The sequence below is a fragment of the Triturus cristatus genome, chromosome 11 (assembly GCF_964204655.1).
Source record: "Triturus cristatus chromosome 11, aTriCri1.1, whole genome shotgun sequence".
NCBI classification, from domain to species: domain Eukaryota; kingdom Metazoa; phylum Chordata; class Amphibia; order Caudata; family Salamandridae; genus Triturus; species Triturus cristatus.
The window spans coordinates 173,068,513-173,083,730 of NC_140594.1; the positions used below are offsets into that span (position 1 = coordinate 173,068,513).

Genomic DNA, 15,218 nt, shown 5'->3' on the forward strand with positions numbered 1-15,218 from the left:
GACATTATGTACAACTGACAGACACACAGAGGGTATAACTTGCTTGCCCAGGGAGGAAGTGAGTTTGCCAAAAGGATACAAATCAGCTCAGAGAAGTAGACTGGGTAAGAATTCAGGTTCCTAAGGAAATCATGACCCCCCATACAGGAGTTATACTGGGAGGCCAGAATTACAAAACATATCTGTAGCTGTAATTGCAGCCGGCATTGAGCATGCAGGAAGAAAATATGAGGGCCCCACTTTCATTACGTGGAACATAATAAACATCTGAATAATTAAACTAAGAGTAAATCAGGAGCCTGGCAATTGTGAAAAAAAAAAAAAAAAAACTCACTAGTTTGATCCAAAAAGTATTGTCCATGCCATGGTGTTTTTTTCTCTAAATATTGGACAATCAGCAGTTAGCAGAAAGAAAACCATGACAGCTCGTTCTCAAGTGACAAATACAATGCGCGGTAATGAGCATCTGGCGCGAGCCCTTCATTAATTATGAGACACCTTCCTCTGGCAATTTGCATCCAACCTTTCAGCCGAAATGTAGAAACAAATCTGACTGCCGCAAGTGAACTGTAATAGAATTCAACGCCTCTCATCATACGTTTTGCGAGAAACACTCATTAATTGCTTGATGAAAAGTTACATTAGGAAGGCATTGCTTCCCTCCCCCCCAATATTAATCACCATTGGAAACGGCTCCTACACGAAGGATTGCATTTTTACATCCTGTTGTCTGAGAGTGGAACATTATTGCTACCCTGAAAGGTTCACTCTGTGTCCTGTGTCTCTGCTCTCTATCACTGTCCTACATCACCGTAGGTGTTACTGCCCTGTGTGATCGTCCTGAGTTTCAGTCCTGTGTTTGTGTCCTGTGTCACTGCCCTCTGTTACTGTCCTGTATCACCATCCTGTGTCACTGATCTGTGTATGTGCCCTCTGTCACTGCCCTGTGTCACCGTAGGTGTAACTGCCCTGTGTGAGGGCCTCTGTCTGTGTTCTGTATCTCTGCCCTCTATCACTGTCCTGTGTCACTGCCCTGTTACAGGGGGTGTCGTGGACAGCTGCCTCCCTGAGCCCTTCGTGACCCGCTGTGTCATGTCAGCACCCCGGAGACAGCAGAACTCTATTATGGTAACCGAGCCGGCTCCGGGGATGTTGTCCTATAGGTGTCTCTGGCACAGGCGACCCCCTACCTGCCTGCCCTGTGTGTGTACCCTCGGCTCCCCCTCGCCTCCACTTGCCTGTGAGACCCCCGAACTCGTTACTGTCCAGAGGGGTGAGCTTTCTGCAGATCTCTCAAGGGGTAGTGAAAGAGAGACCCCGGGTAAGCGCTTATAGACTATCATAAAGGTTTCCAAGCACTACAGTCTCTTCAGAGCGCTCACTATGCGGACAGGAACCTGCCTTCAGAGGGGCAGATCCGAAAGTTGGCTGGACAGTGTGTATAGGAGAAGGAAGTGAAAGGGATGTGTGTGATGTTTGTGGGCGTTGGGGGAGAGTTGGCAGACTGGCATTAAGGGTATTTTTGCAAGGATCTCAGCCTATGTCTTTTAGAAAGCATTAGCAGCAGGGTTGAAGTTGGAGAAAAGATGTCACGGGTAACATACATGTGGGCTGTGTCCTGGTGGAACCAGTGCAAGCGGCGGAAAGAGGCAGTGCCCACGCCAAACCCAGCTCTCTGTGGGAGCAGTGCGCCCCTCACCATGGACTACCTCCTCCTTTGCTTCGCAGAGCTCTGAACCAACGAGAGGGGAGGGGGACGCAGGCTCCATGGCGGACCCAGGCGCCTCCAGTAACGGCTCTGCAGCTGCAAGGACCCTTGGCCTTTTGACTCCCGACGGAAGTTGTGGTGGTCAGACAGCGCAAGAAACAAGCACGACACGGTCCCGAAAGTGAAAGAGGATCTCTTGCTTTTAAACACATGGCCCCATAAAGATAAGAATCCTTTTACGACGCAAGGAAGGCAGACGAGCTCGTCCAAATGGGAAGGCTCAAAAAGCCAAACTAAAACGTCACGAACAGCTAATGGAAAAGAGGGGCGGGGCTTAATGCCCTTTTTAGAAGATACCCAAAATCATTAAATCTCGCCAGAGGGACTGCGCATGTGCGCAGCCCACGCCAGACGAGACCTAAAAAGAAGTGGGGGGACGCTCCAAGTTAGGTGGTGCCACTGGAAGTGACGTCACGACAGGAAGTGACTTCACAAAAGGTAGTCCCCTCTTATTACAGGGAGACCCGCTTCACTTGGGGGGGCCACGTTAACCCACTGTGAAATGTAGCATCATTCTCTGTGTGTTTTTGGGAGCGATTCTGTGAAAAGCTCCGTGAATCGACCCACTCTGGGTTATGTTTTTCATTTCTAGAGGCCACAGAGTGGAACTGACCCCGCTGGAGTTAGCACGCCATGCAGACAGCTCTCCGAGTCACGGCTGTGGGGGTGCAGAAAATGGCCGCACAGTGCAGGCCTCGGCACCGGTGTTTCCCTCTGGGCAAATGTCACAGGACAAACAGCCTCTGCAGACAAAATACAAGATAAGCAGCATCCTCACGCAGGTGAAGGAGTTGCATCCAATTTCCAAAAATGTGTACACAGACTCATACTAACAGTAAGTGTCGGTCATATAATTTGTGTATTGCAAATACAAACACTCACGTTTCCTCCCTCCATCTAGCGTGCACAAGAATGACTGCCAGGCCTGTACTTGGGAGATTGACGGGGCGGCCGTGCGGGCAAGTAACGCCATCATTGAAAGTCCAGCTTTTGGGCATGGGGGACAGCGTCCACCCGGTAAAAAAGTGTGGGGGGGGGGGAGGGGACGGCGTCCACCCGCGTGGTAACCCGATTCGAGCCCTGACTATTTGTACCTACGCCCCTGCATAAGAAGCATATCTGTTGGCAATCCAACCAAGAGAGTAGCTGCAAGGTGATTTCCTGTTGCTCCAGCTCATCACAGGATGGGCAAAGAAAATAGCATTTACATTTATAAAGCCATTTCTTCACCTCAAGTATACCTCAACGGACGCTGCTGTTCTTTTTTCAACAAACATTCTGTGTCATACAAGAGAAATATCCTTGTTTCCCTCTTCATATTTATTAGTAAAACATTCCAGCAGCTGTGTTAAAATAAAGGATGACTGGCATTGCCTCGACTCCCTCACCCTCGTAAGGCAGTGAGAGCTCTGCTGGAATCCCGTGGCGAGACCGCTCTCTTGTGCCCTCAGGAGGGGCAGAAGATGGCGCCCCGCATGTTGCGATTGCTCAGAGGGTCAAACGTCATTCTTTATGTGACAATGGGCCAGCTAACTATCTCCAACATCCTTAAACAGACGGGAGAAAATGGCTCACAGCTGTCCCCAACAAATGGGCCTCTGCACCAGCAGAAGGCCCTCTTTCCCAGTCTGACCCTGCCCTGTCTGTAGCATTTCAGCTGTCTGAATGAACAGTCCAGGGACAGTTGTCTTTTCACGAAAAGTAAGGGAACCGTTTTCCTCGATTTAAAAAAGTATGGGCATGTCGTGCTCCTCCGATCCTGCCCACTGAAAGAAGCACATAAGAGAGAGCCTGCTACATGAGAGACAGCAAACACGGAGCACAGGCAAGTGTTTATTTGTGAGGACGAGAAGCACTGGAAGACCTGAAAAAACACATGCACGGTTATGGAGTGCCTAAGCAAAAAAGAAAAAAAAGTTATGTCCCAAAAAGCGAGCAGTGGAAGGATAGAAGTCAGTCAGTCAGAGGGATTGTAAGTGGCTATGTTCCAGGTGAGGGTCAAACACAGGATGGACAGAAAAAGCCTTTAAATAAGAACCAAGCAAACGAAAGGGACACTGAGGCCCGCAATGGTAAGCAATGGGAGGGGCTGCAAGCCCATTGTAAATTCTTGATAAGCCTAAGCACACAGTAGGTCTTTTGCAATCAGATCATTTGCACTGTCTGGTAGGCTCGACTTAAAAACAAAAAAAAGAAAAGAAAGAACACGTTCCCACATATTCCAGTCTACAGAATTCATAATTTAGAAGAGCACATATGCCCATACGTCAACACAACATGTCAGCAGCATTCCTTCTGTGTTCCCAAATATTCACAATTCAAGAATGTACCTATTTCTTTACAGTGAGACAAAATGATCACCGGTGGACAAGAATCACCCCCTGTTTACGACATTCCCTTTTGCACTGGGAGGCTGTTAGGCCCTTGGCTGCAGCATCAGGCGGTGGCTGGTCCAGGGCCTGACCAGCCTCTCACTTCCTGATTACCGCCTATCGCACACTAGCCTCCTCTGCTTTACACACAGCCTCGTTTTTGTCACCATCGCTTGAAACTGCAGGAAAAAGGCACCTGAACCCCCGCCGCCAACTCACCGGCATCCTGGACTCTTCTTTCGGGCTTTGCTGGGACGATGAACGGGGAGCTTCTGCAGAGTCTACAGAATGGGCTCAGCAGCACTTCCGCTGTCACGCCCTGAGCAGTAAAAGGAGGAAGCGGAATCGAAGCGCAGCCGCAACGTCCCCACACACCACCACAAGGTGGCGATATAACGCCAAGCACTGACTACGCTTGAAACAGCAATAAAGCACTACAGCAAATGCAGTCGTTAACGTGCACTTGGCTACCATCACATGGAACGGGAGGGAAAAGACGGCTTCATTAAGTGGTAAATGCCTCGCATTAAAGCTAGTCTTTTCTTGGAAATGAAAAACATTGTACTTACTATAACGTCTATAAAATCTACATATTAGTATATTTGGCAATTGGTGTTTTATTTTATTTTATTTGGATTCAAATTTTTAGAAAATGAAAGCACACATAAGTCAAAAAGGTATTAGGTTTCAAAGCGTTACAACTTTTGTTACCTTTCTAGCGAACAAACTTTTATATTGGAAGATGGCCGGTTTTTTACAGTGCGTGCCGAAACCTTTGCATGTCACAAATTATTGGAAGGGAGGTTTCGAAGAACGCACAGGGAAAGCAAATACGGCGGCCATCTTGGATTGTTGCCTAGGAAGAAAACAGTGAACGCCTTTTATTCTAAGTACATTTTAGAAAGTGAAGAACTACTAATTCAAAGCTCAAGTCCTAAACAAGCATTTGCAATCCAATACGGCTCGCATTTACACGAGTTTGAGCTATTGACAGTGCAAGTGACAATGTCTTTTATTTTTGTTTTCAAAACATAAATAAAAGGCAGTAATTTACAATGCCAATAGTTTACACTCACGTAAATGCGAGTCCCATTGTATTGTAAATGCTTGTTTTTAATGCAACCCGTTTTCCTGATAGAAGAGGGGCTGGCTGACTATAAAAAGGAAACTTTACGTTTTTTATGTTACTTTGAGAGTTGGCTGTGGTTCAGTGGACCTCGGCTTACTCCCTAAAAATTTATTTTTATCATTCACAAAATGGAGGGCACCTAATGCGATCGCTTCACTTTTGTGAATGAGTTACTACCTCCTTTGAGAGGGCTGTACATTTTCAATGATTTACAACCAGGACTGTGGTGGCTGTGGTGTTGGGCCTCAGGCCCCCATAGTGCTGAAAGGAGGGACACTGACACTGGATATGCAGTACAGAAACTGGCCCCGAGCACGTGCACTCGGGCTCTTTTACAGTGTGTCCAGCCCTCGAGGGAGTGGCTGGGATTACAGCTTCCTGTTGAGACACTAGAACGTGTCTCGCAGGACACTACATTCCTCCCCAACTTTATTGAAGGACAAAACAAAGAGTCAAGTCCAACCTGCGGGGAAAAACACAGTTGATGAAATACCACAGGGTCCATCAGCTTCTCGAGTCAGGTGGCAGGACGACATCAGACGTTGGCTGGTGGCCTTGGCTTGCAGCAGAACCTTCTCCGCGGGCACTCGTAGTTTAACCTGAGGGACTCAGGGCACGACCGCTGGCTTGGAGACGTCCGCTGCATACCGTCCGTTCACTGACAATGACGGGTCTTGCATGGCTTCCTCTTTACTGACGTCGGTGATGGTCTGTGGTGAGATCTACTAGTTCTTTTGGTGGGCTGCGTCATGATCCTGGACGGGGTCTAATGTGAGAGTTCACGGAGGTGTTGCTGGACCGACTGTCCCTGTGGAACGCTTGGCTGCGATCGGTACCCTGTCGGTGGGGCAATGTCTCTTCTCGCTCTCCCGCCTGGGGAGGCCCGTCGTCGGGGTTGCTGCGGGACTGTAGGAAGGCTGCGCTGGAGCCGCCGCTTGTGTGCCGTCTGGGGCAGCTGCAGGGCCGCCGAGGGGCCGTTGCTTGGTCGCACGCACAACCCTCACGGGTGGATGAGTCTTGGCCAAGACTTGCACTCGCTGCCGCGGTTCCGGTGTAGGCCAGGTTCACAGGAGGTCTTGGGTTCCATTGAGTCGGCTTGTGTGGCAACGGTTAAGGACTCCAGTCCATCGGTACTCAGGGAGTGGTGCTTGACGCATGTGCAGATGGCTGGCGTGGGTGACGGTTGCCAGCCATGTGGTGATTCAGAATGACAGGTGTTGGTGATTTGCTGGGAGAGTTCGGATGTTAGGATGGACCTGGGTAGCCACGTGCTTCCGCCTTGCTGATGTTGAGTGTCCATGGCGGCTTAACACGTAGAGTGTGTTGATCCTCTCTTGCCTGGCTTGGGGGCCACTGCCGACTCCATCTTGAGGCGGTGTGAGGACGGACACTCAGGGCAGATCTTCACCCATGGCATCGGCGGACAGGAGCAGGGATGCCCCTTGACTTGGACAGCCGACGCTTGGGGAGTGGCCGTTTACCTGAAGACGTGTTGTGGAGAGACGCGGTTCGCGACTGCTGCGGCTTACGTTCGGTTCCCCTGTGAGGCTGTGTCCAGGGACGGTGGTCCGCCTTGGTGGCTGTCAGATGTGTCAGGGTGAGCTCTTGGCTTGCTGTGAGTCCCCGGTCTTCTCCTTTTTCCGGTCTATTCAGTCTACCTGTGCCTTCCGGCTTTTCCGGGTGATAGGGCTGTCACTCTTCTTTCTTCGAGGGCGTTGTGCTTGGACCTCGAGGCGGCGCTGTCATGGCGCCGGCTTCTGCCTTCGAGGCAGCGCGCTCCTTGCTTGCCGGGCGACGTGACGTCCCGTCGCGTGTCGCTGGCGTTGGAGCGTCTGTTGCTGTGGCGGCCTGCCACGTGGTGTGTACGACTCCTCTCTTGCCTGTCGTGGGTCACCGCCGACTCAATTTTGAGGTAGTGCTGAGGAGGACACTGGGTGGCTTTCGGGCCGCTGCAGGTGCGACTCCTCTCTTGCCTGTTGTGGGTCACCGCCGACTCCATCTTGAGGCTGTGTGGAGGAGGACCCTGTACTGCCTTCAGCCCACTGCGGGGCTTCGCTGGTGCAGTGGGGACGTGGTCGCTCTCTGTGCTGCATTCAGCTGTGTTTTGTTGCGGAGATGCTTCTATCTCCCGGGCGCCTGCCCGTTGCGGGTGCGACTCCTCTCTTGCCTGTTGTGGGTCACCGCCGACTCCATCTTGAGGCTGGGTTGAGGAGGACCCTGTGTTGCTTTTAGCCCATTGCGGGGCTTCGCTGGTGCAGTGGGGACATGGTCGCTCTCTGTGCTGCATTCAGCTGTGTTTTGTTGCGGAGATGCTTCTATCTCCCGGGCGCCTGCCCATGTTGTCAGATTCACTGGTGTGGCCTTCCGCGCGCGTCCGACCACGTGCGCTTCGCCTTCGGCGTTCTCTTCTGGCAGCTTGCGTGCCTGTGTTGTGGCTTGCGATTGTTCTCTTCTGGCAGCTTGCGTGCCTGTGTTGTAGCTTGCGATTGTTCTCTTCTGGCAGCTTGCGTGCCTGTGTTGTAGCTTGCGATTGTTCTCTTCTGGCAGCTTGCGTGCCTGTGTTGTAGCTTGTGATTGTACCTGTTCACCAGCAGGAGCGGGTGGTGCGTCCTCTTCCCTGGCAGTGGCGTTGGGCAGCCATGTGTGGTGCGTGCTCTGCACCGGTCCCTCTTGTGCTGTTGCTAGGGGGCAGCTCCTGTGGGACGTTGTTGTCTTGGCTGGCTGTCCATCCATGTGGGTGGAGGCGGCCCGTGCTCAGCTCTGAGTTGCTTGCAGCTCTTTGCGAGGCTTTCCAGTCCCTCTCTGTAATTTGCAGATGTGGTGGGCAGTGCTCATGCCTCTATTGTGCTGGTTTGCGCTGGCGCAGCCTGGGGTGTCTTGGGGCCTCTTGAGTGTGACAGCTAGTTGGAGACTCCGCTGTCTTCAAAGGCGTCTTGGCTGTTCACGTTGGCAGGGTACTGATGACCGCTCTACGAGCTGACTTCTCTGTGGGCACCTCTTGCTGTGCCCGGTATAGTCCACCCTAGCTGTTGGGCGTGAGCAGGCAGATTTCCTGGTGATGGTGAGGCGCACCCGGAGATCTGCTACGTGCTGTTGCCAGTTGGTTGGCAGGATACTATGTGGGGTCCCGGTGCGGCTGGCCCGTGGGGTACAGTGTTGCTTTGCTCTGGCCAGGCGGTCAGTCCGTCCCTTTGCGCGTGGCGTTTGGGGAGCCACTACGTAGCGCCGTGGTCGTCGCAGTGGATCGCCCTGGGTGCTGCAGGTTTTGGGTGCTGTGGGAGCTGTGCCGGCTTCTGCGCAGTGCCTGTCTTGCTACCGGGGGCGGAGTTACCGCAGGTGCCTCTTCCCTCGCCTTGGCACTCACCCAAGCCTCTCAGCGTTCTTGTGGGGTGATGCAGGCAGTTGCAAAAACCATGCTCCCCTGGTGACAGCAGCAGGGTGCCCTTGCAGTGTGGGACATGAAAGTCTGATGCTGCAGTATAGGCGACTCTGTTGGAGCGGTGACCTGGGCTGGAGGGGGGGGGCCCTTGTCTTTGCAGGTCCTGAGCCTGTCCTATTGCCTTGGCGTGCTGGGCTTGCTTCCTGAAGCTGTAGGAAGGTGCCGTGCCTCAAGTGACCACCTGTTGGCAGCACTGGGTGTCAGTCTCCAGGCCCTCAGCAGTCTGTTTCTGGAAGCTGCGGGCCTTCTTCTGACTGCTCTGGGGCTGTGGTTTGTAGAGAACGTGAAGTCCTGGGGCCTACTCCCGTCTCGCTCCTCTGTGCGGTGCAGGGCAGGTGGGTCAGGCAGGCTGCTTCACCATTGCGCTGCCCAGCGCTCCGGATTGCTGCTGGAGGGGCTGGGACGGTGAAACTCTTCCTTTTCTGGCCGCCTCACTGTTGCGCCGCCCAGCGCTCCGGATTGCTGCTGGAGAGGCTGGGACGGCGAATATTTTACACGCTGAACCGAGGGCCTCGTCCTGCAGCGTTCTTGCTGTGTAGGGGTAGCGGTGTGGCGTGAGACCAGCAGGTGGCGCTACGGCTCCTCTCGCTCAATTCAGGCTAGCCGCCGCTCTCCACGGGTCCGCTCTGTGCTTCAGCTGGGGTTGTGGCAGCCTGCCACTCCTCACTGCGGGCTACGCTGTGCTCTCGGCGGTGGCGGCGGGTGCCTCCGCCCACTACTCCCTCCCATGGTGCCAGCGAGATGACCCGCGGCGACTCAGCGCCGCTCGAGCGTCAGTCCACGGAGGCTGCCGGCGCGCAGGCAACCGGAGGCTCAGCAGGTGGGTGCAAGCGGGCTGCAGGGTATGGGAGGCGCTGTGCTGCCAAAGGTTCTCAGGCCCTCTTGCTGTTGTGGGTTGCGTGGCCGCCGTCTTGGCGCCGCGGTCTGCTTATGACACTCGCGGGCACGTTTCTAGTGTCACCAGGAAGTCGGCGCTATCCGGGGACTCGAGTGGTGGCTGGGAGTAGTGTCTTCCCGCTCCGCCCGCAGTGTAGACGCGGAGAACTGCCCGCTGGCGCTCCAGAGTTCGCAGGGGGGGGGTGTCTCCCCTTCACGCTGTCGAGGCCAGCCGGCTCCTTGGTCCCTCGCAGTGCAGTCACGGCTGACGTGGCTTTGAGCAGGTAGCGCTCGTCTCCTCAGGACAAGGAGGTGGTGACACGGTGACGCGAGGTGCACAAGTCTCACCTCTGTCACGGGTGGCGGGGACTGGTGCACTGGGGGTGCCACTCGCCGGGCTCCTTTCCTCACTCACGGGGAGCGATGAAGCGCGGAGCGGCCGGTCCGCGGGGTCTGCTGCCCGCCTCGTCGCCAATGTGGTGTTGGGCCTCAGGCCCCCATAGTGCTGAAAGGAGGGACACTGACACTGGATATGCAGTACAGAAACTGGCCCCGAGCACGTGCACTCGGGCTCTTTTATTGACGGGGCCACGTCACTCGTGACACCCGTGATGGATGGGTGTGGGGTGCAGTGTGTCCAGCCCTCGAGGGAGTGGCTGGGATTACAGCTTCCTGTTGAGACACTAGAACGTGTCTCGCAGGACACTACAGTGGCAAACCATTGACACATCTCATACCGAATTGCAATTTGAAAGAGACGCCCCACACATTCGAAACAGCGATTTAGTACCCATTTCGAAAACCATTTAGCAATTTGGTAAGCCTCTACCATATCACAAAATCGATTTAATTATTATGAAAAAGACATTTTACTCTTTTTAGGTCTCGCCTGAGCCAGCGCTTTAGCGCTGCTCTGGCGAGACTTATAGTAAGCGAGTTTTGGAAGTGCAAACAGTGGCTTTTCATGCCTCCAAATACAGTGCATGTGCGCCGTCCGGGCGCGCGCACCATTTGGAGGCCTGAAAGCACTCGTTTGCTTTCACTTTCGCCTGCCACACGGCCGCGCTTTGAAGTGTGATCACGATTGCGATCACTTACATTTCGCGGGCGCTTTGATGTTTTCAGTGAGCCGCGCGGCCACTGAGGACATCAAAGCGCCCGTGAACAACATTTGCCACCCCCTTCCTGCTCTAATATGACACACGCATATGTGCTCAGAGCGTTGCAAAACATCTCAATTTTCACTTGCACGCTGTCTCAAAGATCATTTTTGAAGATCGCTTCCGTGTCTCGTGTTTCAACATATCTTTGATTGCTTGTCCAGGTGCAGTCTATTATTTGCATTATAAAAATGCAAGCAAATATACAGAAACATTTCGAAACAATTACGTTAATTTGCATGTGTCCACATCCATGTAAAAAAAACGATAAATTACCCACACTTCAAAGATCCATCATATTTACTGTGTCAAGTAATATTTCAAAATATACGTTCAACAAAGGAATCGCTTTTCTTTCAGAGTAGCTCATAGGAACATCAAAAATAATGTAACCTGTCTTACAGGGCCGACACGTCTAAGTTCTTAGAAAACTTTGCGCTCGCCCATCTGACTCAACCTTTCGCCCGGTAAAAGCCGATAAACAGAATGCTATTAGAAGTAAAACTGTATTGCACAGCGCTTCGAAGCAGCGATAAAAAGAGCTACAGATAATAAGTTGTTCATTTTATTGCTATTCAGTGACCAATGTGAATATACCAAACAACGGTTTCTTCTTCAAAGACTCACCGGCCCCAAATGCACCAATCAGTAAAGCCCCCCCCCCCCAAATCCCATTTTTATGTTCCCTTCGTGAGTGCAAGTGAAATCAGGGAAAAATTTGCACTCGATTCGGAACTTAACCGCAGACACTATGATGTTAAATGGTATTTAAGGGACTGCGAGGCTGGTATTTAGAGCGCCACAGGTGTCAGCGCAGCCCCAGTGACGAGCATCAAAGGGAAACTTCTGTTCCGCTGATGACTCGTAGTAGAAATAAAAGAAAGCCAGGAATCACCGTAACTTGGCTTAATGCGTCATCGACCCACGCAAAATCGATATAAAGTCCCATTTTATAAACGGATCTCCTTCCGACAACAGCCCGTGCAGATAAAGCAAAATGTAGGTTTGTAAGGTCGAATTTACTGTAAAATCCCACTCTTAAAAACAAGCATTGGCATAGCCAATAGGTCTCGCTTTTGGGACCTTATAAGTGTTTAACTATGCAACAGTTGCATAACTAAATACTTATAAGGTCCCAAAAGCGAGACCTATTGGCTATGCCAATCCTTGTTTGAACTTGACGATCGCGCGAAGACGGGTGCACTCAATCACCGATATACTTGTAGTTGGGCGTTCTCTGGAAACTATAGATGTACAGTGTCTGGATATACTTACTTTCAAATCAATTGGTCAAATACACGGGAAATGGATACTTGAAAATTGATAAAGTCTATACTGTGAGCCCTGAAGAAGTCCGATTGTGGACGAAGCGTGTTGGCGGTTGCAAAAAATATGTGAATAAAGGATGAATTTCAATACCAACAGAACATATCGTATCCCTTTTGGGAAACAATTGTGCTGTAGTGTCAAGAATTCCTGTCATACAAGGGAAACACGCCCTTATGTAAACAGGAGAGCTGTTACATAACTCAAGGAAAACACGCCCTTATGTAAACAGGAGAGCTGTTACATAACTCAAGGGAAACACGCCCTTATGTAAACAGGAGAGCTGTTACATAACTCAAGGGAAACACGCCCTTATGTAAACAGGAGAGCTGTTACATAACTCAAGGAAACACGCCCTTATGTAAACAGGAGAGCTGTTACATAACTCAAGGAAAACACGCCCTATAAAGGGAGGAACCGGGAGGTACAACGCTGTCGGATATTGTGTTCACACCGACGTACCTGCTTCGTGAAGAGCAGTGTTCCGGAGTGGTGCTCCAGTAAGGCAAGAACGGAGGTAGGTCGAGTCGTTACTCCCTGGGCCGTGTCTTGCCCCATCGTCACCTGTGAAGGACCCGGAAGCTCTACCGGTCAACCATTGAGCTTCGCTTTTTGACTCGGCTGAGTCCAAGCGCAGTGGCGCTTTTGCTGGTTGGAGTCGTAACTCCCAGCCCGACCAGAGACACAGGGACTGCCAGCTGTAACGCACACCAGGAGGTGTTTGCCGCGTTACAGACTCGGAAGTCCACAGGATCGATCGAGCGGCTGCTCTCGGTTCAGTCTTCTTGCTTCTGATTGGGGTATCGGTGACGCATCACCAGGAGGTGACTCCGCGTACCGGTGCAGTCTGAGGAAGAGGTTGAGCGGCTGCTCCCTTCAGGTAGAGACCCCGGCTGGGTGTTTCCCTGACTCCTCGATTCTCCCCAACACTCTTCGTGCCCCTAACAGCCTACCGATTGGCATTGTCGGCCATTTCATTTCTGCCCTCTGTTGGCATACGCCGGGACCGGCATATATGCAGAGGACAGTTAGGACCATCCGTGCTGTGGGCTGGTAACGTACTTAGCCTGGAGGATTCCAGTGACTATAACTTTTGTTTATTCTTTGTATTATATTTGCCTTCATTAAAACAACTAACCCTTCACTAGTGGTTGCGTCCTCATTGTCGTGTCTGTTAAACGATCCTGAGACGTTCAGGGCGTTACAAAATATCCGACCTTAATAACACTAACTGTCTCCCGGTCGATAACAGACATGGCAATACTTGATGATGTGCTGGCTGCTTTAGCGGCCATGCAAGTTGAAGTGGCTGCCTCTAGGCAAGAAACAGCCGATGTAAAAGCCAGACTGGATGCTATCCAATTGGACCCGCTCACGCCCAGCACCTCCCTCACGAATCAGACCCCTGCGGTAGTAGTGGAAATGCCGGTAGCCATCCCCTTGGCGACACCAGAGAGGTACAGTGGGGATCCTAACACAGTGCAGGTATTCCTCACACAAGTGGCGCTACATTTATCGTGCAAACCAAAGGCGTTCCCCACGAGTCAGGCTCGTGTGGCTTTCCTTATATCCTATTTGGCTGGAAACGCGGCACAATGGGCCGTACCTCTGGTGAGCAGGGACGACCCCATCTTATGTGATTGGGGTGCTTTTCGCGAGGAATTCCTGAAGGTATTCGACAGAAGGGCTGACTCGTACACGGCGGACCGTGAAATGCTTGAGTTGAGACAGGGATCCAACGACCTGGTGCAGTATCTCAACGCGTTCCGAAGGCTGGTTGCGGAAACCAAGTGGCCTGTTGCTAAACAGACGGCGCTCTTCCATCAAGGGCTGTGCGATGAGCTCAAGGACGCCGTGGCTCATATTGACCCTCAACCCAAGACATGTGAGGGCCTTATCAACCTGGTATTACGGCTGGAACATAGGCTAAGTGAAAGAAAGGGGGATCATGGGAGAAAAGGAAAATCCCTTCCATCCTATGTGACGGTGGGAAGTCCTGAAACTTCCACCGCATCCAAGGGAGAACCCATGGACATCGGCGCAATACGAGCGAGCCTCACAGCCACGGAGAAAGAGTCACGCCGTAAACAAGGATTGTGCCTATATTGTGGCAAAAAAGGCCACTACGTACGTGAATGCCCTGCCAAACCGAAGACGTCACGTTATCGGGCCAACCGGTCGGTAACAGCCGTGGTGGACATACCGGCGGAAAACTGGAGGACTCCAAGACCAGAGAAGGGGCATCTCGGAGTCACTCATCCATCCCTTCACTTTCCAACTCGGTCACTAAGGGACAACAACACCTGTTTATCACGGTGCACGTGGGAGTGCATGACCAGTGGATACCCGTTGTGGCCATGGTGGATTCAGGGGCCACTGGCATGTTTATGGACCACAACGAGGCATGCAGGCTAGGGCTAGTGCTTCTTCCCAAAGCTGTACCCGAAGACGTCTATGCTGTAGACGGAAGGCGATTGGTGACGGGGCCCATCGGGCAGCACACGGGGTCCTACCGATGAGATATGGGTGGAACCATTTGGAACAAATCGATTTTAACATCATCCGAGCGCCCCAATATGGCGTCATATTGGGATTGCCGTGGCTACAGAAACACAACCCCTTTGTGGATTGGCCAACACATCGCATCGAAATGACGTCACCGTAGTGCATCCTGCATTGTGGAATAAGAACGGAATCCCTTGACGCAGATGAGAGCGGGAGTCAGACGGTGGCTACAGTGGCAGAAAAAGATGTGGCTCTCCCCCAGGCTTATCACAGTTTTGAGGATGTATTTGATGAGGTGAAGGCGGAAGTGCTACCACCACATAGACAGTTTGACTGCCAGATCGACCTGGTGCCAGGGGCCAGCGTTCCCAGCGGCAGGCTGTATGCCCTGACGGAGCCTGAAAACGTGCATCTCCGGGGGTACCTGGATAAACTCCTCAAGCTAGGATTCATCCGCCCGTCCAAGTCTCCGGCCGCCTCGCCACTCTTCTTCATCCCGAAGGCTAATGGGGAGCTGAGAGCCTGTGTGGACTTTAGGGCATTGAATGCGATAACCATAAAAAATCGGTACCCCTTGCCTCTCATCAGTGTACTTCTGGAACAGGTCAAGAAAGCTCGTATCTACACCAAGTTGGATTTGAAA

The 15,218-nt window shown here is 52.2% G+C and overlaps 1 protein-coding gene across 1 annotated transcript in view; it reads right to left on the reverse strand.

Annotated features, from left to right (window-relative positions):
* The window catches only part of ARPC3 (actin related protein 2/3 complex subunit 3), a 43,611-nt gene extending 39,104 nt beyond the window's left edge, over positions 1-4,507 (reverse strand). The window contains exon 1 of the mRNA XM_085636414.1: positions 4,360-4,507. Coding sequence (XP_085492540.1) covers positions 4,360-4,365 — 6 coding nt within the window. The 5' untranslated portion in view covers positions 4,366-4,507. The remainder of the gene's footprint in view (positions 1-4,359) is intronic.
* Between the last annotated feature and the right edge of the window lie 10,711 nt (positions 4,508-15,218).